Genomic DNA, 24,160 nt, shown 5'->3' on the forward strand with positions numbered 1-24,160 from the left:
TAATCATGGAGTTTTAACAATCTTAATGATAATATTAATGATATTAACATTAAAATACACTTTAGAGTTTTAATTTTAATTGAATGTTACTCACTTCCTTGAATACTTAACTTATTCTTACATATATAATTATTATAATTATATAATAATTAGTATCAATATTAAATCCCTATCATACACCTAATAATATTAATGTGGTTGATATATGCCTATCAGGGTATATAAATCACATTTACTATTATGGTTGTGCTAGTATTACCATCAGTGATCTATTATTTGAATATTTTGTATGTTATATAATAATTTAATTATAAAGATAATAAACCCTTATTCACATTACATGCATATATTCATGTTTCCTTTTTAAAAGAATGTATGTTGTATTATATTATCATGGCTGCAATAAATAATGAAATAAATAATGAACTAGATTCATATCATTGCTTTCTTGGTTGTTACATTAGTGAAACATTGTTCATATTATTGTTCTCATGGTTATGTTAATGTGGAAGGGTGGTTTCAAGCTCTTTTCATGTTTTTAACAAGGTTACATGGCAAAGTATATCACTGCCAAAAAGATTCGATTTTAACAATGGTTACTGAAATTATAGTAGTGAGTTGTGACAAACTAAACTTTCAACTTTACGTATCACAATTGCAACCATCAATTGTGTGCTTAATTTTAATCTACTCTAAAATCCATCTTACAATATCTAGAGCTATGGTCACACGTTCTTCACAATAAGTGTTAGCATATGATCGATTATATAAGGGTTTTGTTTTGGATGACATCGGTTAGTAAATATAAAATTAGAATATTTCATAACAATATTGTTTTTTTTATCTCAGGGAAACGTATGGGGTTTATGGCTTGTATTGTTTTCCATAAACTAGATCACAAACACGAAGACTTGAAATTTGGATTTTTTAGTTTTCATATAGTTCATATCACTTCAATCACCAATTAAGTTTTCCTATGACTTAACAATAATAAATTTATTACAATAGTTAAATTTTATTAATGATAGGATTCTCTCCCTCTCTTCTTAGTCTTTCTCCTCTCTATCTAAGCTTTTTTATCCCCTTTCCTGTTTGTTTCATACTCTATTCTCTTTTTGTGCTTCCTTTTATTAATTTCTATTAGAGAAGATTACCATCTCTTTTATTTTATTTTATTAATTTTTAGTAATATTATGGATTCATGATGAGTGATCATTTAGTACTATTATTATTATCTCTATTAGCATTATTATTATTATTTTTTATTTTATCTTTTATTTATTCATTTGTAATTTTTTTTTAAGATCAACACCCTCTTTTTATATTTTTATAGATTTTTAAATAATTTTTATTATATTATTTATTTTTATTTAGTTTATTTATTTATGCATTTTTATTTTATTTTGTTATATATATATATATATATATATATATCTTTTTTTAAAAGAACATCCTCTCTTTTTATGTTTATATATTTTTAATACTTTTTATTGTATTATTATTTATTTATTTATTTTTATATATTTTATTTAGTTTATTATTATTTTTATTTAATCCTTGTTATTTTTTCAAGTCGGATAATCAAATAAATAAATAAATAATATTAATTTGTAAATAAATAAGGAATGAATAAGTTAATTAATAAATTAAATAATTAATTAAAAAAATAAATTATTATTTATTAATTATTTAAGCAATTCAATTTAATTCCTTCCCCTAGTTAAATATATTCGTTTTCCTCTAGCCGTTAGGTTGATCTATCGTCTTATTTAACCTTTTTTTGAGATCTGTCTCTTCATCCTGTCTCGAAGATGAATCACACTGATTGGTTCGAAACGCATCGACCAAATATTCTCATTGTGATTTTTTTCTGGAAAAACCATGAATTAAAAACTTAATATTAATATTAATATTAATATTAATATTAATATGAAAGTTTAAAAAATTTTAATTTTAATTTTATGATTAATATTAATAAACTTAATAGTTTTAATTTTAATATTAAAATTAAAATTAATTTTAATAATAATAATAATAATGCTAGTATATGATCCATTTGTATATCATCGGTTATATGAAGTCTTTTGGATGACGTTGGTTATTAAATATAAATAAAAACAAATAGACCCATTAGAAGATTTAATAATACTAAAGTAATAATTATTTTTTTTGTAAGCTAGGATGGTACTCTTTCTATTACTTGATCATCAGAACATTACATCATTTCAAAAATGTTGCAGCCCGCCCACATGGGGAAACCGGGTCAGAAATCCACCTATAGTTTTTAATTGCAGCCCAAAAATAGAAGGTCCACAGTCTGTTTGTCTTAGCTAAATAAACGATGCAGTCATGAGACTTACTAATACTACTAATCTGCACTACTTGCTTTTCCCTATCTTTAGCATGTACAAAGCCATAATCAAAAAAACTATTGCAGTTTCTAAACATATCTTATGTCAATCGTTGCCCCCATCTCGTTGCTGGTTAGCTGCTCCCGCTGGTTTTGGATGGTCCCGATTCAGCATTTGCTGGATTGCATCCAGCTTCTCCTCCTGCCTCGCCATTGCTATGCGTATGAAGCTTAATTCTCTACGAATGTCTGGATTTCCTTGGGCCAACTCAACCATCTCCTTTGCCACTTGCTCCAGAGCCTTTGCCATTAGCCCCTTCATCACCCAATAGATATGCAGGGATTGTTTGAACAATGACATTCGCCCCCTGGTGTGACCAGGGTCATGGAGCAGAAACTCCCACTCTTCCATCTCTTCTGCAGATTGATCCTGTAACGATTCCTCTTCAAGATACTGCATTATTCTGCGCACAGCAGGATTGGAGTTGCGGTAATAAGCCTGTTCAGCCCTTTGAATCCTGTGGTTCACGGTCTTCTTTTGTTTTTTATCTTTATTCTGGTCGCGCCTGGAAGTCTCCCCTTCCTCCTGCACTTTCTTCCTCTGCCCTCGGCCTCTTTTCCGCCCCGAGTCCCCGTCCCTGTTGGGAGTCCTGCTTCGTTTCCTCAAGCCATACCATCGGACCGACGACCCAGTCTGGTCCTCCCCCATCTGCTGATCTATATCATCCGCAGAGTTCTCCTGAGGTTAAAGGCGTTCCCTCCCTTCGCCAGGACCCAGCTCCTCTTCCGAATCATCTTCAACATCCCATATCTTGAATGGCTGCTCGTCCTGCAGAATGCTTTTGCCCTTTCAGCTCCTGTTTCCCACCTCTATGCTATGCTTCTCCTCTGCTCCTCTCAATTTCTGTCTGGTTTCCATGTTGCCCGTGGCTCTGTCGCGCACCGAACTCTGGTTTCCTAAGGTCTTAGTTCTTCACTGCTTCCCCTCAACTGCTACCTCCGAACCTCCCCAAATTAGGAAATCATAAAATGATTTTGCGTTCATCCTGCTTTGGAAATATAGCGTTTTCCTGTCCGCGGGGTACCACCTGGGTTCAACTTCCGATTGCCGCCGGTGGATTTCCGACGTGCCACTACCTTCGACCATCATTTCCTTATTAATCTCCTCTGCTGTGAAATCTGACGAACCGCTCCCATCTCCTCTAATGTATCGAGCATTAATTGCCTCACCTTGTGTGTACTCCTGACTATTCACCCCTCCCGCCGTCGTTGTACTGCCTCGTAACTTCTGATCATATATCCTATAATCTGTTATGATATCTTTACCGAAGCCCGATTGAACCATGTTCTTATATCGGGATCTCCACGTCCTACTATTGATCCAGCTCACCGATCCTTGTATTTTCCTCTGTGGCTTGATCATGATCAGCCTTAATGATGTCCGCCAGCTCCTTCCACTCTCTGTTTCCCTCCACGGCTCTCCACTGACTGTCAATCGTGCTGCCACGTCCCCTGCAGCCCCAATTGGCCAGCCAGTCCGCTGCCTGATTCCCTCTCCTTCGAACATGGTTTATAATTCTGTATTCAATTCGTTTTACAAGATCAGCAATTTCCTGAACAATACCCGCAGTCCGCCAGCTGTTAGTGACTTTCTCCCATCTGCTCCCGTTGCTGAGCCTCCTCAGCATGTCCACTGCAATCTGCGAGTCACCTGTGATTTCCAGATTGGTGTAGCCATTCCTAACTGCAATTCGTAATCCTTGATGCAGAGCCCAGAACTCGGCCTCGTTATTAGTCATCTCGCCTCCCCATTCTGCAAATATCCACCTTACTTGGTTATTGATGTCTCTGAAGATGCCCCCAAAGCCAGCTTCGCCCGGGTTCCCCTTCGAGGCCCCGTCGAAGTTGAGCTTAACAAACTGATCTCTAGGATATCTGAATTTGTCAGGGCTTTGAATCCTCATATCGTGGCGAGCCGAATGCTTAAATTGGACCATCTCAAATTTTAAATTTAATTTGTTCAGAATTCCTTGTTCTTCCTGGTTCGCCTTCCAGTCATCTCCCTCCTACTTATCGACTAATATTGTTTCTCGCATAACCTCGACCACCCGATCCCAGATTACCTCTGGTTCCTTAGCAGAATTATGAAAAACCCTCTGATTTCTCTCTTTCTAGACCATCCAGAGTATAAATGTAGAGATAAGATTCCATGCCCTCTGGACTACTCTTCAGTGAAAGGATTCCTTACTCCATTGGAATATCAGTTCATTAAATTCTCTGATATTAATTCCAAGTTTATTGAAAGTTCGTTTAGTATTCGTCCAAAGTTTCTCTGCAAACGGGCAGTTGACCAGCAGATGATCCCTGGTCTCTCCATCATTGTTGCACAGGTAACATCTCGAAGGGCCATTGAAGCCCTTTTTCTGAATACGATCCCAGTTTAGGATTTTGTTCTTTGAGGCCAGCCAAACAAAAATGGACACTTTTGGCCACCAATTTCTTTCCCATATTGTTTTCCATTCCAAATTCATGTCACCTCTGTTTTGAGTATCCATTAGGTAGTAAGCCTCCTTGGTGGTAAACGAACCTTTCGTGGAGTTCCCCCACCTGAGGATATCCTTCCCATTACGAGCTCTGATTTTCCTAGATCCCATTTCTTTCTTGTAAACTTCATGGAGGTCTGTGCTTAGCTCTCGGTCCCATTCTACCGGGTCTTCCCAAACTCTCCATCCCTCTATCATATCATTTACCTTCCAGTAATCCCTTACACAAGTTCTATCTCCATCAATTCTACCCCGGATCTGGTGAAGGTTCTGGATTCTGCTCAATCTTTCTCTTTGTTGCCACCTGTCTTCCCAGAAGTTGGCCTCTGTACCCCCCCCGTATTTCCCAGAAGGTATGTTTTTCAACCAGATCCCTGTTTTGACAGGCTAATTCCCAAATTGTGGATCCTTTGGGGATTTCCTGCTGTCTTAGGATCTCGACCGGAGAGTCGGACATTCTGTATTTAGTCTTCCATATAGTTTTCCAGAGATCGTTTCCCCCTCTGAGCCATCGCCACCACAGTTTGGCTCCCAAAACTCTGTTGAGAACTTCAGGGTCCCTTAGCCCCAACCCTCCTTTCTCCTTTCTTTCCGTTAGCTGACTCCATGACACTAAGGCCCATTTTTTCTTCTGATCAGACCCGCTCCATATGAAATTCCTTATGATTTCCCTGATCTTAGCACATACTCCTACAGGGGCAGCCATAATCGAAAGAGGGTAGATGGGGATGGCCTGGAGGACCGATTTGGCCAAAACAACTCTTCCAGCAATGTTTAGAACCCTGAAGGCCCAATTTGCAACCTTGTTGCTCAGTTTATTCAGGACACCTTGCCAATTTCTCATCCTTTTGGAGGTGGAGTCCAGAATATTACCCAAATATTTCGTAGGTAATTCACCTCTTTTAAATCCCAGTAATCTAATGAGATGGGTTTTGATCTGGTCCACTGTGTTGAAAATGAAGATACAAGATTTATCTTTATTGATTTCCAACCCGGAAGCCTCCGCGAACAGATCCAAGATTCTCCTGAGGTGCTTTACTTCTTTTACCGTTGGTTCTCCAAACAACATAATATCATCAACAAATTGTTAATGAGTTAGAGGCAAGTTGTTTCCCCATATTCTCAGACCTCTTATCCTGTTAGCTGCTCTCTCTTTTTTGATGAATCAACCCAGGCCTTCAGCAGCTAGAATGAATAGAAATGGGGACAGCGGATCTCCCTGTCTAATACCTCTAGAGGCATTAAAGGTTTTCGTGGGGCTACCATTAACTAAAATAGAAAAGTGTGGAGAAGAAATCAGATTATGGATCCAGGCAATCCATCTCTTGTGAAAACCAAATCTTTCTAGGACAGTTTCCAAATATCTCCAATTTAATCTATCATAAGCCTTAGACAAATCTAATTTGATCATCATTCCTTTTTGCTTTTTAACTTTCATGGAATGGATAACTTCCTGAGTTACAACAAGACCATCAAGGATCTGTCTGCCTTCCACAAAACCTGTTTGTTCAGCCGAGATTAAATTGTCCAGGAGGGGTTTTAATCTCTTGGCGATCAGGGATGTTATAATCTTGTAAATGACATTACACAGTGCTATAGGTCTAAAGCCATTAGCATCTTCTAGATTGTCTCCCTTAGGAATGAGGACATAAAAAGTAGAATTAAGAGCGGGCCATACCTTCTGGTGCATCCTTGATTCTTCCACTAGATCCAGGATCTCTCTCCCCAAGAAGTGCCAGCCTGCCTGGTAAAAGTCCACCGTGTAGCCATCCGGGCCAGGAGCTGTGCCTTTCTTCATTCCTCTCACAACTTCCTCAAGCTCTTCTAAGGTCACAGCTCTCATCAGCGCCTTGTTTTGGTCCTCGGTAACCAAGCTGGGAATGGCCGAGCAGATCTCCTGAATGGCTCTCGTTCTATCAACTTGAGGTTCAGTTAAAATTTCTTTATGGTGATCCACTAAGACTTGTTCAATCTCAGCCTGCTCCACCACTCTTTCCTCATTCTTGTCTTTGATGGATAGAATTCTGTTTCCCTGTCTATGTTTGATCATAGCCTGATGGAAGAATTTAGTGTTTCTTTCCCCCTCCCTTAGCCACTTTATCCTTGATTTTTGTCGCCACAAGATTTCCTCTTGCTTCCGTCTCTCTTCCAATCTACCAAGGATTACCCCTTCCCTGTTAATGCTTTCCTCTGTTCTGCCTTCCAAAATCATCTTCTGTTGAAGATCCTCCATTTCCCCTTCTAGTTTTTGCTTGTCTTCCAGAATGTTACCAAACTCTTCCTTGTTCCATTTTTTAATTCTCCCTTTCAGCTCTTTCAGTTTTAGTTGGAATGTATGCATTTTACCTCTGCCCTGAACAGTACATTGCTTCCACCATTCCTCTACTTTCTTGATGAATTCAGGATCCCTCAACCAAAAGGCTTCAAATCTGAAGGGTCTTTTCCCCTGAGTCCTTTTGATATCAACCTCTAGTCGAATCGGCCAGTGGTCGGATCCCAGGGATGGTATGATCTTGGCTTCCACAAAAACATCCTTGTTCATGATGGCTTCAGATACTAGAAATCTATCCAGTCTTGATGCAATTTGATTTTTACCTCCCCTTCTGTTGTTCCAGGTGCAAATCCCATTAATGGTCTGAATGTAAACAAGCCGTAAGTCCTCTATCATCTCATTAAATTTGTCCATGAAGTGGTCCATCTTCCTTACCCCTCCTTTTTTCTCTTCTAAAGATCTGATCAGATTGAAGTCGCCTCCAATGATCCAAGCAGCTTCCGGATAAAGTCTACGGATGGTTTTTATACTGTTTATAAAATTCTCTTTTTCCCCAGGAGAAGGGGGGCCATAAACCCCTGAAATGACCACCTGTTCCTTAGTTCCTACTATCCTACCCAGACCAGTAAGGACTCTACTCATGCTGGTCCAACTATCCAATATGATTTCATTCAGATTCCACAGGACTGCAATACCTCCTGCAGAACCGATAGCGTCTTGCCCTATTACTTTGTATTGCAATCTGCTTTTTTCAATTATTTCTTCAAGCTGCTGAACCAAAATCTTTGTCTCCTGTAAAATCATGATACTAGGCTTCTCTTTTTTCAGCTTATCCTTCATATACCTTTGTTTACCTTTACTGTTCAAACCCCTAATATTCCAACTAATCACAATCATTTAAAACTTTTGAAAGGAGGGGAAAAATACCTCAGACAGAGGTATCACCTTACCTGAGTTTATCAACGTTTCTCCCACCGTCTGGATAGTTTCATTCATTGTTTTCCGGCCTCTTTTCCTGTTGTTTTTGCCAGAGCTGCCCATTCCCACCGCTTCATTCCCCTATTCACTTCCTGCCATTACCTGTTTATCCAGTTGCTCCCCTTTTCTCTCGTATTTCTGGAAAACTTCCTTGTACAGCTGTTTCTGTTTTTCAGGTATGAATCTGTTGTCAAGATACTTCCATTCTTGGATTAACCTTTTCATGATTTTCTCCTCTTCAACTTCGCTTTCAGTTTGGTTTTCCACTTCCATCTGGGATTCCACTGTTGTTTCTTCCACCTTCTCCTCCGGTCTTTCTCTGCTGATTCTGTTCAGGTTCTTTTCCTTTCCCTTCTCCTCTCCGGCGATTTCCATAGGAGTGTTCCCCGGGTCCTCATCGTCCTCCAAATTTATTTCATATTCCTCATTTTTGCTCTGCAGCACCTGAAACTTGTTTTGATTGTTTTTTTGGCTGGGTTTCTCCTGAGATTGGGTTTTTGGTCCTTCTTTATTCTGTCTCTTCTTCCTTGTAACCTGCTGAAAACCTTTCTCTGACTCCTCCATTCTCTCAGTACTCCTCTAATAATCCGTTTGACCTTTCTTTGACTCTTCCTCTCTATTCAGCGGGCATTGCCTATATAAATGGCCATATTCATGGCAGTTGCGGCATCTGAATGGGATGTGTTCGTAATCGATTGGCTGCTTCCAAACCTCATCATGATACTCCACCTCAACGTTTTCCGGGAGGGGTTCTGCCAGATTCATGTATACACAGATCCTCGCATAAGCATTATATTTACCTCGTTTCGTAGCCTCTGCAATTTTGACAAAGCTTCCAATTGTGTTGCCTATTCCTTCCAGAATTTCCGGGTCCCAGAATTCATCAGGAAGCCCAAACAGTCGAACCCAGACTGGTGCATCAAGTAGTTTTTCCTTTTCTGGGCTGTATCTCTCCTCCCAATATTTCATGAACAGGCCTGCATTGTTCAAGAAATATGGCCCTTCCTCAAAGATCCTGTTCTTGTCTTCCAGATTCGTAAAGATCGCTGTGAAAAAACCTTGAGCTCCCAATTTGAGATCCACATGTCCTCTAGGTCTCCACCTCTGGTCTATCCATCTATATAGCTCCTTCTCTGAAGGCCAGTATCCTATGAACTTACAGATTAGGGCATGGTCCTTCATGTAACAGTTATATTCCTCCAATTTGTTGCAAGGGATGACATACCTTGGTTGTTTTTGTGCCCTAGGTAGACATTTTCCTCTCATCCTTTTCTGCCACAGGTTTCCCATTACTGGGGCATGACTTTCCCTCTCGTTCTGCTGAACACCACCTGCGCTGGTCTCGCCTATTACCACATTTTTGAAGGAGGGGATCTCTCCCCCCCCCTTTGGTTCTCCCATTTCGCTCAGGGCGTGTTTTTAGGGTTTAACCCCAGCTCTGCCACTGAGAACTCAGAAGACTGAGACGCGTTTGCAGCGGGGATTCGCTGCTCAAACTAATCGATTTCCGCCTTCCACAGTCTGCTCCCTGCTATGCCTCTTGTCAGCGCTGTCTGTCTGCGCAGGCCCTAGCGCGCATCGTTCCGGACAGCTCGATCATTAAGCAATACTAAAGTAATAATTTTAGTTAAATTTTAATAATAAATTTAGTATTAATATTAAAGTTTAATCAATTTTAATTTTAAGATTATGGTTAATATTAATAAGTTTAATAATTTTAATTTTTTAATAAATTTAACAATAAAATTAATACTAATATTAAAATTTAGTAATTTTAATATTATAATTAACTTTAATAATTTAATAATTCTAATGTATAAATTAATATTAAAATTAATATTTTTAAAGTAATTGGTTCTAAAGGTTTGGATCAGAGTGTTTTTGAGAATTGGTATTGATAATATAAGTTATTCCTACCAATTATATATATATATATATATATATATATATATATATATATATATAATTAATACTAATATAATTAATTATTTAAAGTAAAATTTGATTAATCAAAACAATTATTTTATTAAATAAATAAAATATTATAGATATTTAAAACAAACTAATCAGTTATTTTAATAAATAAAATATTTTTAGAATTACATTTCAATTTATATATTTTATTATTATTTATTTTATAGTTTTTCGTGTAATGTTTTTGTACAAATTCTAAAATATATTAAATATAATTTTGATAAATTTAAAAATGTTTTAAAATAGGAATTTGAATAAAACAAATAATATGATGAAAGTTTGTTTATTAGCATGGTTAAGTTCATGAAGCAACTTATAAAACATAAAATTAATGAAGTTTTTAAAGGGAATAAATGGAGTTAGGATGGTTTTTAACAAATGATTCTAGTAACGTATGGTTCATCTTTCCTTTTACCTTTAAATAGTAAAGCAAATAAGAGAATAGAAGTAAGCATCTGGTTTTTTTGAAAGGCTCGAAAAAGTCAATATGGCTGCCATAATATGTTAGTGCAGGGAGGCTACCTAATCATATAAATCTTGAGAATTTAGTGTGTAGTAAGGTTTTACATGGCTTTGTATATTAGGGTTTGTCATATTAGGGTTATTATTAGAGTTTGTTATATTGGGTTTATAATATTAGGGTTTATAATATTGGATTTAATATTGGGTTTATAATATAGGGATTTTAAAAATAGGGTTTATAATGGTCAACCATTGTCAACCATAGTTGACTTTACTCAACATGTTTGACTTTTTCAACTATGGTAATTTATGTTCAACCATGAGAAACCTAGGTCACTTATGGCTAATCGTGGTCATATTTGGCTAACCATAGTCACCATAATTAGTTCCTTCAAAAACCATTGTCAACTAATGCTCAACATGACCAACAATTGTTAATATGGTCAACCTAGGTCACCATGGTTAGACGTGGTCAACCATAGAATTCCATTATTATAGAAAATCATATTCTATCATAGAAAACTATGTTCAACCATTTTCAAATGAGACAAAATGTCGCAATGAGACAAACATTGTTGCAATGGTACATTGTCGTATTGTGACAAAAAATTATTGAATGTTGCAATGTGTCAAACATTGTCTCGTTGTGACAAACATTGTCACAAAGTTACATTACATTGAAATTTTTGCAATGATGCAATGCGACATTATAAAATTAGTTAACCACATTTACTAATATGGTTGAGTATGTTCGATATTATTTAACTATGTTTGAAACTGAACACTCTTCAACTTCGTTTAAAACATAATCACCTTTTAATATTATAGATTAATAATAATAGTCAAACATACTCAACCACATTAGTCAATCATAGTAAAACAAAGTTATCCTTCATAATTGATGTTTAAATAGCTGACCATGATCAAACTTGGTCAACGCTATGTTTACCATATTTAACATAAGCCAAAAGTCAACTATCATTATCCTGTATCAATGTAACTCAACCATATTCAATTATAATGAACCATAGTTGATGAAAGTCAAACATTGTCAACCTTAGTCAATTAAGCTCATAGTTGGTCGATCACAGTAACGTTGATTAATATCAATAACGTTGATTAATATTAATATTAATATAAATATGTTGAGCATATTATTTTTATTATATGATTGAATATAATATTAATAGTTGACAATGATAAAATTTGGTCAACGTCGCAATGGGACATTACAAAATTAGTCAACCATATTTACTAATGCAGTTGTTCTAGGGTTTGTAATATTTGGGTTTATAATGTTTGGGGTTATAATAGTTCGGTTTATAATATTGTGGTTTTTAATATTTTGGTTTATCATATTGGGTATTTAATATAGGGTTTTTTAGTATAGATGGTATAATATATATAGTTTATAACATTAATGTTTAATATTAGGGTTTATAATATTAGGTTTAATATTACAGTTTATAATATTGAGTTTACAATATAGCGTATTTAATATATATGGTTTAATATAGGATTTATAATATTAGGGTTTATAATGGTTAACCATTGTCAATCATAGTTAACCATATTTAGCACAGTTCACCTTTGTTAACCATGGTTAGTTATGTTCAACTACAGGAAACCTAGGTCAATAATGGTCATATTTGGTTATCTATAGTGAGTGTAATCAACATTTTAAAACCATGGTCATCCCATTCTCAACATGGCCAACTATTTTTAATATGGTCAACCTAGGGCACTAGGGTAAAACATGGTCAACGTAGTATTTCGTTATCAATATAGACAACCATAATCTATCATAGAAAACTATGTTGAACCATGGTCAAATTAGTCAAGTCATGATCACAAATGGTGAACTTGGTGAAGCCATGTGACAAAGATCATAATGTGATAAACATTATCACATTGTGATAAACATTGTTGCATTATGACATAAATTTATCGAACCCTACAATGTGACAAACATTGTCACAATATCACATTACATTGCAATTTATACAACATCACAATGCAACAATAAAAAAATAGTTAACAACATTTACTAATGTGGTTGATTATGCTCAACAATGTTTGACTCTATTTGACACTCAACAATTTTCAATTTCGATAAAATATAATCACCTATTAATATTATTGATCAATGTTAATAGTCAAACATAATCAACCACATTAGTCAAACATAGTCAAATAAAGTAAACTTTTATAGTCGATGATTATTAGTTAACCATGATCAAACATGGTCAACCCTATGTTTGACTAAATCAGATACATTAAAATTCCTACTGCATTAGCATATGTTACGCAAGACATGTACTTGTTTTCTCCATCAGTAATAAGACATAAACGTGAAGAAAGATTAAAGTGGGAAGCCAAATGGACATTAACATGTTTCACATTGTTCATCTCAAACTTTACAAGTATTTATCCACATTATTTTTTTGTGATAACCAGAGCTTTCCATTTTTCCTATCTTTGTATATCTCCATGCCCAAGATCTGTTTTGCAACTCCAATATCCTTCATATCAAATTTCTTAGCAAGTTGAGCCTTTAACCTATTGATCTCTTCCATGATTCTTTTGGAAGAAATCATATAGTCAATGTACAAAACCAAGATAATTAATACACCATTGAAAATTTTGAAGTACACATAATGGTCATATTCACTTCTAGTGAAATTTTGGGTCACTATGAATGAATAAAACTTCTTTTTCCATTCCCTGTGTCACTGTTTTAGGCCATACAATGATTTCTTAAGCTTGCAAACTAATTTCCTATTGTTATCTTGTACAAAACCTTCTAGTTCTTCGATATATATCTCCTCATCCAAATATCATGAAGATTTTTTTTAACATCTAACTTCTCTATCTCAAGGTCAAGTAATGTGGTTATTGCTAACACCGTACGAATAGAAACAAGTTTTAAAACTGCTGAAAAATTGTCATGAAAGTCAATACCTTCTGTCTAAGAATACCTTGTTTCTACCAACCCGTTGATGATGCTAGACCCGCCAAAATTTCAAGGGGATCTCCTGGTAAGAAGTCCCAATTAGAGCTCAGGTCGTTTAGTGTAGAAATCCAAGCAGTGGGTCATAAGGTAATGCCTTGACCGCAATGTCACACAGAGGCAAGTAAGATAACTCTGTCAGCAGCAAGGGTGTGACTGATGCATTGAGTCAAGGAATGAGTATGAGAGGTTCCAACACTTCAAAGAGAGAGGAAGGTGAAGGTGAGTTCCAGGTTGAAAGGGATCGGTCCTAACTTGGCTAGGAACACACAACGAAAAGGACATGCACAGCTTCCTGTAGAGCAGTTGACACGGATGCGGGAGTCACAACATACAAGGTAAAATAACATGAACAACACTCACGGATCAGTCTGCGACGAGTGTGATGGTTGATATAACAAGTTTCAGAGAAATTTCTTTCTGGTGTCCGGTAGAGTAGTCGACATGGATGGTGACAGAATTAACAACATATGAAACACATTAACAACAAGATTCATATAAATGAATATAAATCAGTTCATATACAAGTACGTAAGTTAAACAACAGATTTCGTTAAGGCAACTGGAACAGTCCAACTACAATAACAACATATACATGAAAATGTCTTGGATCTTATTATTAAAGAAGTGTAAGTCACAATCATACAATACACAATGTAAACCTGCTAGCCGCATTAGTGGAACGTTACAACCACATCTGCCTGCTCCTCCAAAGAGATGTACTAGCTCCGTGTAGTGGAGAAGCCAAGGCATGTTACAATATTGTCCAACCCTTCTTCAAGATAGTCTTAGTAGAAGTTTAGCTGACCAAAAGCCCATACAACGAGTTATTAGGGACTATTTATAGTAAAGGGTGGGGTCACCCTCGACATTCCCCTTTGTGACTGTTCAACTACCCTCATGACTCTTCACCTACTCTATGATTGTTACATTCACTCTTGAGAATTGACTTACACTTGACATGACTCAACACTACAAAGCATATGTACCCATGTGAACAATGGGTTGATCAAGCCAAATTAGACACCACTTTGACTTAGACAACTATAGAAGTACAACTCCTCGACATCCTCATGCTGATCAACAGTAACATATTGGTGCCAAGACTGGTAGTCTCTGATAGTGTCCATGTGTTCCGCTGTGACATCTGTTTGGAACTTGAACCTTGCCTCCATGGCATCTGGGTACACTACTTGGGATCCTCTGTCCAACTCATCTGAAAGAATGCACAACAATGTTCTCAATGTGGTTGGACCAAAAACATACTTGCGCACGATGTCTGCATTGATAGGCAAATCTGGATTGGTGGTGACGTGCATCAACTCATCCAAGTACGAGTCAAGCTCTTGTTGGACCCGCTTCTTGGTCTTCGCTTGGGTGATAGTCCCAAGTGATGGAATCGCATATGTGTGCACAACATCCTCCATGCTCTTGAATACTCGTGCATGGGAAGCCTATATGTCAGTGATGAGTTGTGGTAGGTCCTCGTAGTTCCAGATCTGAATCCAGATATGTGCTTGCAGCTCAACAACATTGGCCTTCATCATCTTGTGAAAATGAAGCGGAGATCCTTTATACTTGATCATCCATGCTCGCATGCTATCAATGGTAGCATGTTTTTTCTTCAAGGTGCGAGCTATTATTACACATGGACGACGCCATCTGTGAAGATGACTGACTACTTGATGCATGGTACTGAACTTAGAGTAAAATGCTCACATAACTGTATCCAAGGACAAGACTTCCTCCAGTATTTCCTTCTTCAGTTCAGCTCGGGGGGACATTGTCACCAAGTCTCCTCCCTGCTTGGCCACATGTAGTTCCTTCTCCATTTGCTCATTCTCAGCTATGAGGAAGTGAACATTGGAGCGAGTGGCATCGGCGTACATTCTAGTTGTATCAGCCAAAGTAGCTAGGTCCTTGTGCACATCGGTCATGATCACTTGTTCTTCAACTTGCGCAGGGGATATTCGGTCCTCTAGAGTTGGTACTTTGTCAGGGTTCACAAATCTATGTTGAGATTCACCAAATGAATTGTCACACATCTTTGGTTTTGGCTAACCATCAAGGATCTCAGTGCATCCTTGGTCATTCAATACTTGCTCATCATTTGGATGCATTGTAGCGAGCGAGTTGACCTCTCTCTAGTGAAGCATGAGGTTAGTATCCTGTTCCAACTCCTGTTGCTCCATGTCTGCATCCAACTGTTCAAAATTCTGTTCTATCTCATGAGAAAATTCTTCCCCCTTCGAGGGTTCACCCTGTTCGCTTGATGCCAGCTGTTCAGAAGAATCAACTAATTGTAAGGGTGTTGCTTCCTCTATCTGCACGTGATGCGCCCCATGTTGAATTTGTTGTTGTTGCGCTTCCTTCTCGTGTTGGCGCAACTCTTATTCTTTCCAGAGTTGCTCCCTCAGCTCATGCAACTCCTTCTATGCTTCTTCCATTCTCTTCTGATCCCTCTGCCTTCGTGTGTTTCGCTTGTCGCACTGTTGCCTCTTCTGTTTAATAGACATAGCTACTTGTTCCACAAGTGGATCTGCTCGAAACTTGAAACTTTATTCCTTCTCCATGCGGTCGACAATCTTTCTCTTCCCTGTCTCACGTGCAAGTATGCTTGGCTCTACTACCTCTACTGTTTATGCTACTATTGCTACTACTGGTGTTCTCTGTGGTGCTCCTTCATGTTTTCATACTAACCATTCTAGGGCTAAACCGACCTGTTCATTGGGTCTGGAATGATGGTAACAATACCTCCATGGGTCTTCCTCGGCCCAATGAAATACCCCATGGATCGAATTTAGATAAACTCTCATGCAGTGATCCTTCACAATGCAATGTGGGTCATACAGGTTGAAGCTTCGGAGGTCGAACGGGTACTTCCTCACTTATTTAGCTTCGACATCTTCTTTCTTGACGCTAAGGATCTCGTACAACCTAATTTGCAATGGAAGAGTGGGCTAAGGTGCCTTCTTCTTTTGTTGTAGTCTAACTATTAATCCTGCTAAGATATGATATGTTACTTCCTACATGACAAGCATATCCAAAGAAAAATTTGCTAGAACATGCAGAGGATTCTCCGCACTGAACACTCGAACAAATGTGTTGTCCAGTGAGGCATACCAATCTGCAATGGCTAATAATTCCTTCATCGCTTCTTCTGACATGCAGGTTGGATCTTGTTCGAATATCAACTTGTACATTGGAGAAAAAATATTGTCGGAAAACCATTTGATCACTCCTTTGAAGCTGCACTCAGAGAATAGCTTAAAATATGTGCTCACAATAGTCTTCGTCGGTGACCATGCCCACTCTAAGCCCAGGAACTTATGTCGGGAACAGACTACATCTAGAATGTAGGTGGACATATAAATCTCTGCAAGCATGCCTTCAAGTGACTGTCGAGCCTTCGTGACTTGCTCCTTCAGTTGATGAGCCAGTATGTTGGACCAGTTGCATGGTCTTCCTTCTCTATCCAGTTGGTCCAGCGCGACTATCCAAATCTGATGGATGGTCTCAGTGCTTGCTTGGCCACTCAGTAGACATGCGAATATGACCAAGTATTGGTATGCCTTCCTCAATATCTCTGTCTTACAAATCTAGTTAGGGGTCATCTTGAAATGAGTTGGCTCCTTTACCCTCTTGGAAGCCATTGAGACATATGAACACCTAAAAGATCTGGAAACAAGAAGCATGCACATAAAGAAATATGTCAATGAAAAAAAATCAAATCCAGGGAAGGTCACAGCACATACCTGGGGAATTATTGAGCAAGATTGCGCGAATTTCACTGGGAGGCAGAGTGATAGCTGCCAAGATTGCACAAAAGGAAGTCTGGACTAACCAAGAGGCTGAACTGGCTAATGGATCTACAAAATTTGTAATCCAGTTAGGCAGTTGGCTACTGGGATTGCGCAATGTACAATCCTAGCTTGGGAGGACTGCTGGCCCGGGGGCAGATTTACACAATTTTTTGGGCCAAACAACCACTGATCTCCAGAAATGCACAATTCAGTCCAAGAGGCCAGTGCTGGGCTAGAATGCGTAAATCTGGAGAGGAATGTGAGCCTTCCTTCTCTAGATTGCACAATGCAGCCTTGGTGAAGGCACAGATCAAGCCAAGGTTGGCCCGACTCGCCGACGGGAAACTAAAAGAAAGTAAGTCGATGAAATGCATGGTGAAACTAAGTGATAAAAAAAGTGATAAATAGTGCATGAAAAACATGAATTGAAGATTAAGAAAATAGATCAACATGCATGTGGGTGAGGTCATTCGCTGGTTGGGAAAATGTCCGTGCAAAATAATTTCATGCATGCGACGGCAGTGAGATAGCAACGAAAATTGAAACAGAACTAGGACAAGCTATAATATATGTAAATGACACCAGGAATTCAAATAAACCAAGCAAACAACACTCACACAAGCGAATACACAAAAAGTGATAGAAATGTTGAAAAATACAAGTTGAGGCCAGTTACCCATGAATAGCTGAGTCAGATGTGTTGAAGAGTCTTGGATGTGCTGTGGGATGTCAGGGATCCAAGATTGATATGAATGAATGAGCTCTGATGTGTTGAATGAATAATTTTGGTCTCAAGATGCACATGCCACAAATCTAGAAAAAGCGACACTTGGAGGGAAACTTCTAAAACAACTTTGCATGTAACCCCCTACTGCTAAAGATATCTCCTTGAACCTTTTCCATGTTGCCTCTTGCTATTTCGGGAATATTAATTCATGCATGCATGCAAGTCAATTTTCCTCGGTCTCGGGTGGAACTGGTCAACCGAACTGTCCATGCATGCCAGTGCCCAACTACTTGGAAAAAATGTGCATTCCTAACTATAAGTTGGGTTGATCTTCCAATGGGATTGCATAATTTATGGGCCCAACAGCTGACTGATGCCCAGATTTGCGTAAATCCTGGGCTAAAATTCCTGTTGATGGGAAAATTGCGCAATTCTTGCTGGGACGGTTGGCTGGCAGGATTGTGCAATCCAGAAGACCAATAGGCTATGAGAGAGGATTGTGTAATTCCAGGAGGGAAAGGTTGGTTTCCCTCTAGGAATGTGAAGTTTTCAAGGGGATGTTGCTCAGCCTACAGTTGGACCAAGTCTGGGTAAGCATCTTATGAGGGGAATGGATCGACTGTGACTGATAGGTTGCCTTTGTGCAAGGAAAACACTGAAGCTTAAGTACTTGACGAAGTAAGACAAAGTTTTGTGTAAGGTTGGTAGGGAGGCTCCAAAATAGGCTAAGGTGAAATTTTGGAGGGTTTTTGTATCTTCTACAACACTTGAAGACACATTGGTAGAAATCCAGCTCTCTGAATGGACCTTGTTCATGAAAAGCAAGTCTAGCACCTCCGGAAGTAGTGTTTTGCTCTCAGCTCATATTGGCTTCACACTAGCTTGATTGTAAGATGTAGCATCTGCCAGACTCTTGGTCGATTGACACAAATTCGAAGCCAAGGCAACACAGTTGTTTTGACTGGGGTTGAGGGATATATAAGTGCACAAGTAGTATAGTCGTTAGAGTCTAAGTTTCATCTCTAGTATTGCTCCACTACTAGCAATCCTGGACAATACCCCGGTGGAGTCACATATGAACACAAGCATGGCTCCACTACCAGTGAGCCTAGTCAGTACCCCGGCAGAGTTTCTTGCATCACCTCCCTATGCATGAAGCCTTTCTCTTCTTTCGCCTTATTCATTTTGAATTTTGAATTTTTTGACTTTTCATTCTTTTTTTCATTTTTCATTTTCCATTTTCAGTGTGCATAGAACTTATTCATTTCAGAGGCGGAAGAGGGATCCCAACATATTGAGAGTAGAAGAGGTTGTTCCAGAAGAGAAGTAGTTTATTATATCTTTGATGTCCCTGTTAAGGTTTTCCCCTCACCGTACTCTACTTGACTAAGTTGACAAGGGTTAACCCAAAAACAATAATCTAGAGAAGGTGACACTAATTAGCATGCAAGAATTGTGTTTACACCAAGGTTCACCTCGAAGAGTAAGTATTTTCCTTTGACTTATCATGGACTAAGAGTAACAAGTTCATCATAGAGAGGCAATATGATAGATAACCAAGTAGCGATAGTTGTGTAAACCCTCTTGTACTTTACCTAGCTTGTTTCATCAGTCACACATGGTTTCACGGAAAATAACCTACGAATGAATGAAACAAACAACAAAGAAAAGCAAGAGAGGACGTGAAAGCAAAAGCAAAACAAGCAAGCACACAAAGAAACAAGAAAAGCATGAAAGTAAACAAGCATGCAAGAAAACAATTAAAAGCAAACACTACTCCTACTCTTACAGTAATGGTGCATGGGCCTGATCACGTGAAGTGATACTTCCAATGCAGCCACCGGCGCATTGGTAGACCCATGTGGGTGAAGGCTTGGTCTGCAGGTAACCCAGTTGTGTAGACCAGCATACAGGAAAGATATCACAGTGAAGACAGCCACACTTCGTGTTTCAAAGTGCCCACGGGACATAAGTTAGTGCATGTGCATGACAGATAGTCTGTGGATTTATCATGGTGTTGTGTGACAATACATGCAACTTTAAAGCAAAAGCACACTCTTAACTGAGACATGCAAGCAAACGAAAGAAACAAAGATAACTTACGTCGCACACAATTGCTTGCAATGTAAGACTCCTCCAATGCATGAGCAATGGGATCGTGTAGTTCGAGTGGAGGAAGTTTGATTTGTGTTTAAGATGGATCTTCAATGCATACAAATGAGTGATGAGGAGCCTTAGGTGATTGAACAGTTTCATGATCAGAAGTGAGATTGACCCCAAGGGACCAAGGGCCTGACATAACCATTAGCTCGGGCTAAAGTGCCTTGACAGTCTTGGGTGTCTCAACTTCATCATCAGGTAGATCATCATAAATTGGTGGTTTCAAAAAATCAACTGTGATAGATTCATGATCATGATAAAAAAATGGAAGCAAATGTATCACGACCACCACGATAAAAAAAATAAATGAATTTTGCGGCATCCTCATGATCAGATGAATCAAACAGAGTGGTAGATGAAAAGTGAACGAACTCATCCTCTATGTTTCTAAAAAAGATAGATGAAGGATCAAGTGGATTTAAATGAATAACTTATCCTCTCCATTTTCGAATGCTGGACTAACGTCCAGTGAGTCTTGCGAGTGATCAAAAGTGGGTGCATCCATAGATGAAGACACACATACAGAATCATGGATGGCAGGTTCACCAAAGAAGCTAGGAAGGAACGGAGGGGGCTGGGACAAAGGGGAGTCATCCTTCACCAAGTGTTGATGTTCAATATCCCACTCATACTCTACATGAATGATAGCGCATGTTGGTTGTGCAACACCAACTCCATCTGCGGGTTTTTCCTCATTCACAACAAGTGAAGAATTCAGAATGGACGAAAACAAGATATCATCATCTGGAGGAACACCTAGGTGTAAAGACGGAGGTTGAAGAAAAGAATGCATATGGGAACTCGAAGGACTAATAACCAACTCTGCATGAAAATTGAGTGGAGTGATGTTGGGAGGGTGTGAAGAATGAACATATGTGCGAACATGATCCTCAGCATCACTAGGAAATGGTGGAACTATTGAATGAAAGGGAGGCGGACAGTCCATTGAGACAGTTCCTGCTCCAGTATGGGATTGTGGAGTTCCATCAACAAAGAAGGTTGAGTGAGGTTTGACATCAAGATTTCTCTTGGGACGGACATATTTCTTAAGGAAGTACTCGAACCGATCCTAGAGATAAGTGAACTTCATCTCGCTCTTCGGAGCTTGAAACTGTAAGTCACAGAAGTGCTACCAAAAATCAATAACAGATTCATGTGGGGCCTTCCGTTACTATAACAGTTTCTGGTCAAGATGGTCTCGATCAAAATGATGGAACGTGTCTTCAATAAGATCATAGAAGTGCTCACATGAGTGCATGGTGTCAACCATTAGGCTGAGAACCCAACGAAATGGTGATTCACTAAGTGTGTATGCAAGTAGTAGACCAACCTATTCGTTAGTAAACTCATCTTCCTCATAAATCCTAGAAATGAAGTTATGTAAGTTCTCAAGCTAGGGCCCTTCACCTTCACCATCATACGTGTGAGTGGAAAAGAGATTTAAAAGCTTCCCCAAGATGGAGACATCTTCACAATTCGAGAAACACCTCGAGAGAAGAAGAATGCAAGACTCCATGGAATATATCCAAAGGTTCAAAACTAGATGAGAGGACACTACTTATCATCCGGCCCTCCTTCTAGAACCAGAAATGTTGATGGTGTTGGACCCGCCAACATGTCAAGGGGATCTCCCTAGTAAGAAGTACTAATTATACCTCAGACCATTTCGTGTGGGAGTCCCAGCAATGGGTCATAAGGTAATGCCTTGACCGCGATGTCGCACAGAGGGAAGTAAGATAACTCTGTCAGTAGCAAGGGTGTGATTGATGCAGTGAGTCAAGGAATGAGTATCAGAGGTTCCAACACTTCAAAGGGAGAGGACGGTGAAGGTGAGTTCCAGGTTGAAAGGGATCAGTCCCAAATCAACTAAGAACACACAACACAAAGGATGTGCACAGCTTCTGGTAGAGCAGTCAAGATGGATGTGGTAGTCACAACATTCAAGGTAAGATAACACAAACATCACTCACGGATCAGTCTGAGACGAGTGTGGTGGTTGATATAACAAGTTTCAGAGAAAGGTTTGTCTGGTGTCGGCAGAGCAGTCGACACGGACAGTGATAACATTAACAACATATCCAACACATTAGCAACAAGATTCATATAAATGCATACAAATTAGTTCATATACAAGTACGTAAGTTAAACAACATATATCATTAAGGAAACCGGAACAGTCCAACTAGAATAACAACATATGCATGAAAAGTGCTGGCTCTTATTATTAAAGAAGTGTAAGTCACAATGATACAATACACCATGTAAACCTGCTAGCCCCATCAGTGGAACGTTACAACCACATCTACCTGCTCCTCCAAAGCGATGTACTATCTCGATACAGTGGAGAAGCCAAGGCGTGTTACAATATTGTCCAAGCCTTCTTCAAGATAGTCTTAGTAGAAGCTTGGCTGACCAAAAGCCCATACAATGAGTTATGAGGGACTATTTATAGCAAAGGGTGGGGTGACCCTCGAAATTCCCCTTTGTGACCATTCAACTACCCTCATGACTCTTCACCTACTCTATGACTTCTCTCTTGAGACTTGAATTACACTTGACATGAATCAAAAATACAAAGCACATGTGCCCTTGTAAAAAATGTCTTGAACAAGCCCAAGTAGACACCACTCTGACTTAGACAACTATAGAAGTCCAACTCCTCGACATCCTCATGCTGATCACTAGTAACATATTGGTGCCAAGATTGGTAGTCTTTGATAGTGTCTGTGTGTTCCGCTGTGACATCCGTATGGAACATGAACCTTACCTCCATGGCTTCCGGGTACACAGCTTGGGCTCCTCTATCCAACTCATCTGAAACAATGTGCAACAATTTCGTCAATGTGGTCAGACTAGAAACATACTTGTGCATGATGTTTGCACTAATAGGCAAGTCTAGACTAGTGGCGACGCGCATCAACTCGTCAAAGTACGAGTCAAGCTCCTGTTGGACCTGCTTCTTGGTCTTTGCTTGGGTGAGAGTCCCAAGTGATGGAATCGCATATGTGTGCACAACATCCTCCATGCTCTTGAATACTCATGCATGGGAAGCCTGTATGTTAGTGATGAGTTGCGGTAGGTCCTCATAGTTCTGGATCTAACTCCAGATATGTGCTTGCAGCTCAACCGCATTGGCCTTCATCATCTTGGGCAAATGAAGCGAGGCTCCTTTACACTTCATCGTCCATGATCACATGCTATCAATGACAGCATGTATGTTCTTGAAGATGTGAGCTCTTCTCACACATGGATGTTGTCATCCGTGTAGATGAATGACTGCTTGTTGCACGGTACTGAACTTTTAGTACAATGCTTGCATAACCGTCTCTAAGGACAACACTTCCTCCAATATTTCCTTCTTCAGTTCAGCTTGGGCGGACATTGTCACCAAGTCTCCTCCCAGCTTGGCCACCTGTAGTTCCTTTGCCATTCATCATTCTCAGCTATGAGGAAGTGAACACTGGAGCTAGTGGCTTCAACATACACTTTAGTTGCATCAGCCAAAGTAGTTGGGTCCTTGTGCACATCGGTCAAGACTTTCTCATCATCTGGATGCATTGCAGCGGGCGAGTCGACCTCTCTGTAGTAAGGCATGAGGTCAGTATCTTGTTCCAACTCCTGCTGCTCCATGTTTGCATCTAGCTTTTCAAAATCCTATTCTATCTCATGAGGAAAGTCTTGCCCCTCTGAGGGTTCACCTTGTTCACTTGATGCCAGTTGTTTAGAAGAATCAACTACTTGTATCGGTGTTGCTTCATCTGTCTACACGTGATGCACACCCTGTTGAATCTGCTGCTGTTGTGCTTCCTTCTCATGTTCGCACAACTCTTGTTCTTTCTGGAGTTGTTGCCCCAGCTCATGCAACTCCTTCTGTGCTTCTT

General features: G+C 39.0%; 1 protein-coding gene across 1 annotated transcript; it reads right to left on the bottom strand.

Annotated features, from left to right (window-relative positions):
* Positions 1–8,763: 8,763 nt before the first annotated feature.
* Positions 8,764–9,325, bottom strand: LOC149233144 (uncharacterized). The gene is made up of 2 exons (XM_089382106.1): positions 8,944–9,325; positions 8,764–8,777 (listed from the first exon to the last, which is right to left on the bottom strand). The coding sequence occupies exons 1-2, from the start codon at positions 9,323–9,325 to the stop codon at positions 8,764–8,766; spliced, it is 396 nt and encodes a 131-aa protein (XP_089238232.1).
* Between the last annotated feature and the right edge of the window lie 14,835 nt (positions 9,326–24,160).

The sequence above is a fragment of the Pinus tabuliformis genome, chromosome J, assembly GCF_031772625.1.
Source record: "Pinus tabuliformis cultivar Carrire ecotype Pingquan chromosome J, CPIR1, whole genome shotgun sequence".
NCBI lineage: Eukaryota > Viridiplantae > Streptophyta > Pinopsida > Pinales > Pinaceae > Pinus > Pinus tabuliformis.

Coding starts and splice junctions, on each gene's coding strand:
- LOC149233144 (XM_089382106.1), bottom strand. CDS start 9,325: ATGAAGGACCATGCCCTAATCTGTAAGTTCATAGGATACTGGCCTTCA.